At 45.8% G+C, this 2,933-nt stretch overlaps 1 protein-coding gene across 1 annotated transcript; it reads left to right on the top strand.

Moving 5' to 3' along the window:
• Positions 1-313: 313 nt before the first annotated feature.
• kbtbd13b (kelch repeat and BTB domain containing 13b) lies at positions 314-2,645 on the top strand. The gene has a single exon (XM_029686970.2). It carries the CDS (start codon positions 466-468, stop codon positions 1,948-1,950), a length of 1,485 nt encoding a protein of 494 aa, XP_029542830.1. The 5' UTR covers positions 314-465; the 3' UTR covers positions 1,951-2,645.
• The last annotated feature ends 288 nt before the right edge of the window (positions 2,646-2,933 follow it).

Genomic DNA, 2,933 nt, shown 5'->3' on the forward strand with positions numbered 1-2,933 from the left:
AAGGTTGACCTTACTGTCATCCAGAGTTCCGTAGATAGCTGTAATAGCATTAAACGTAACCCTCAAGTATAGATTAAATTAATTTGACCTAAATTGACATTTCTTTGGCCTTTACCATTGTTCATGAATGACAGAGTTGTCAGCAAACACAATATTCTTGATGTATTGCATTTTTAACAGATATCCCTGACCTCCTTTTTGGTGGGACGCTGTTTGCTTTTCTGACCTCAACACGCAACTGATGTCTGTTGCTTGTCCTGTGCTATGTATAGCTAGTGCTATTTCCATAGCTGTGAAAAGAATGGAACCTCCCTTTGGAGTAGACCGACTATATGCAGATCCACTTCAGTTTTGTTCCGTTCTAGAGAGAAGTCTTTCGGAAATGTTGTCATCTCTTGTTTGTTTAACTTAGTTTGTGATTGACATATTATCCGAAATTATATAATTGGAGGAATAACAACCGCAATGTCTAACAATGAGGCTATGGAATGGAACAGCTGTGATAATGCAGTGAGCGAAAGGGATTTGCCATACCGGGTCCCAGGACATGATTTAGGGATAGCCAAGTTAAAGTTAGTAGTGGAGGGTTCTGTTTTTACAGAAGAGAGAGATTTCCTGGTCAAGAGCTGCGAGTATTTCCAAGCTCTCTACCGTTCAGGGATGAAAGAATGCCGGCAGGAGGAAATCCACTTGAAGGGTTTGTGTGCTCGAGGATTCTGGATCGCACTGGTGGTTTTACGAGGCAAGAGACCTATCCTGGATGCCGACGAAATCGTGGCGGCCATAGAATGCGCTGCCTTCCTGCAGGTGGAGCCTCTTGCCAAACATCTCACGGACCTGATCGACTCTGATAACTGTTTGCTAATGTATCACACCGCAGCAACCTTTGGCCTAATGACCCTCTACCATGCTGCTGCGTTGTTTATCCGGAACATGTACCATGACTTAGAGGTCGAAGTCAGGAAAAGCTTACCGACAGAACTTGTTGCGTATGTAGAGTCACTGGTTCCTAGCGCGTTTGTAGCAGTTGGAGCCCACTCGACTTGTGGTGTGGATGAAACCATCCACGCTGGCAACAGGACTTTGTGCTACCTGGACGATGAGGGGAAAAACTGGAAGGTCCTCACAGACCTACCCCTAGAGGCCAGTACCTCTATGGCCGGACTGACCGTTCTGGACAACAAGCTGTATGTCGTGGGAGGGATACAGGTGCAGGGTGCCCGCAAGTACGCTGTGGACACCTGCTTCTGCTACAGTGTGGAGGTTGACCAGTGGACCATGATAGCCAGTCCAAAACAGTTGCGGTACAACTTCTCTCTCGTGGGATTGGATGGATGTCTTTATGCCATTGGGGGCGAGTACGAGCGAACAATCATGTCATCAGTGGAAACTTATGAAGTTGCGACTGGAAGGTGGTCATTTGTGGCACATTTGCCTCGACCAGTCACCGGAGCAGCGTGCACCAAGGGCATGGGCCGGATATTTGTGTGCTTGTGGAAGCCCATGGAGACCACCGAAATCTATGAATACCTGCCCAGGACAGACCAGTGGTTGCTTGTCAGCACTTTGATAAGGCATCAGAGCTACGGCCACGCCATGGTGGCTCACCGGGATAACCTGTATGTCATGCGTAACGGGCCACAAGATGACTTCCTGAGATGCATGATGGACTGCTACAACCTCACCACAGGCCAGTGGACAGCCTTGCCAGGGCACTTTGCCAATAGCAAAGGCTCCCTGTTCACAGCCGTGGTGAGAGGCGACTCGGCTTACACGCTGAACCGAACCATGACTCTGGAGTACGCTATTGAGGGGAAAACGTGGAAGCCCAGGAACCAGATGAAGGGTTTCCCAAGAAGTGGCTCCTTGTGGACATTTTTTCTTAGGCTGCCCAAGGGACGCAGAGGGTCCATATTGAATGGCATCCCAGATGGATATGGACAATGTTGAGAGAAAAGATTCCCCTGATCAGATCTGACAAATTCCCTTGAGAAGATGAGGTAGATGGGATCTTACATGCGATAATTAATTGCCAGCTGAGAAAACCGGCGAAGGGATGGATATAGTCTCAGAGTATGACTTTGAAAAACCAAACTAAACATTGCCTCAATGAAAAGACCTACAACTGAGATAGTTTCAGATATATTTGGACTTTCATGTGGATTTGTGTGACCGTTTCTTGAAAGTGTGAATTATAATAATAATATGGTGGCTGCTAATTTTTGTCCTACTTCACACATGTACAAGTGTGTTTTATATGCATGTGTTAGTTGGAAATGTGTTTTCTTTCATATCCCAACTCCCCCTGAGACACCCTCGGAGAGTGGGGCCAGGGTCAGCCATTATCAAGAGCAACCCTTGAGCAATTAGGGTTAAGTGCCTTACTCAAGGGCACGTTGACAGATTTTTCACCTAGTCGGCTTGGAGATTAAAACTAGCAACCTTTCAGTTACTGGCCCAAAGCTCTAACTGATTGGCTACCTGCCGCCCTTGAGGCTCCGCGAATCATTGCCAGGTCTAAAAGATCAATACGTATGTGTGTGTCAGACCTATGTGACAGGTACATTTGTTCCTCAGTTGATGTGTGACATTTTTCATCACTGTGTGTTGAATATCCAGGAATGCGATATATGTCTCTTTGAAATAAAAAGGACACAGGTCTGCACTCTGGGTGTTTTTTTTTCCAATTACGTTTGATTTGTAATATAAACAGTAAGATATAACAGTGGAAAATCCTGTCATAACCTTGTTCAAAGGGATATTCGCATTTTCAAGTGGAGGAGAGCTTTCATGGTTCAAGTTAGGACAACAATGCATTCAAGGCTCAATTTAGGCGAACATTGTAAAATATCTTTATTACGCTTGGTGTAAAACCCATGTTTTCGGTAGCCAGATTCAAAGACAGAAAGACTTGGGTTGAATCAGGGCAGCCA

Source organism: Oncorhynchus nerka, linkage group LG17 (assembly GCF_034236695.1).
Source record: "Oncorhynchus nerka isolate Pitt River linkage group LG17, Oner_Uvic_2.0, whole genome shotgun sequence".
NCBI classification, from domain to species: Eukaryota; Metazoa; Chordata; class Actinopteri; order Salmoniformes; family Salmonidae; genus Oncorhynchus; species Oncorhynchus nerka.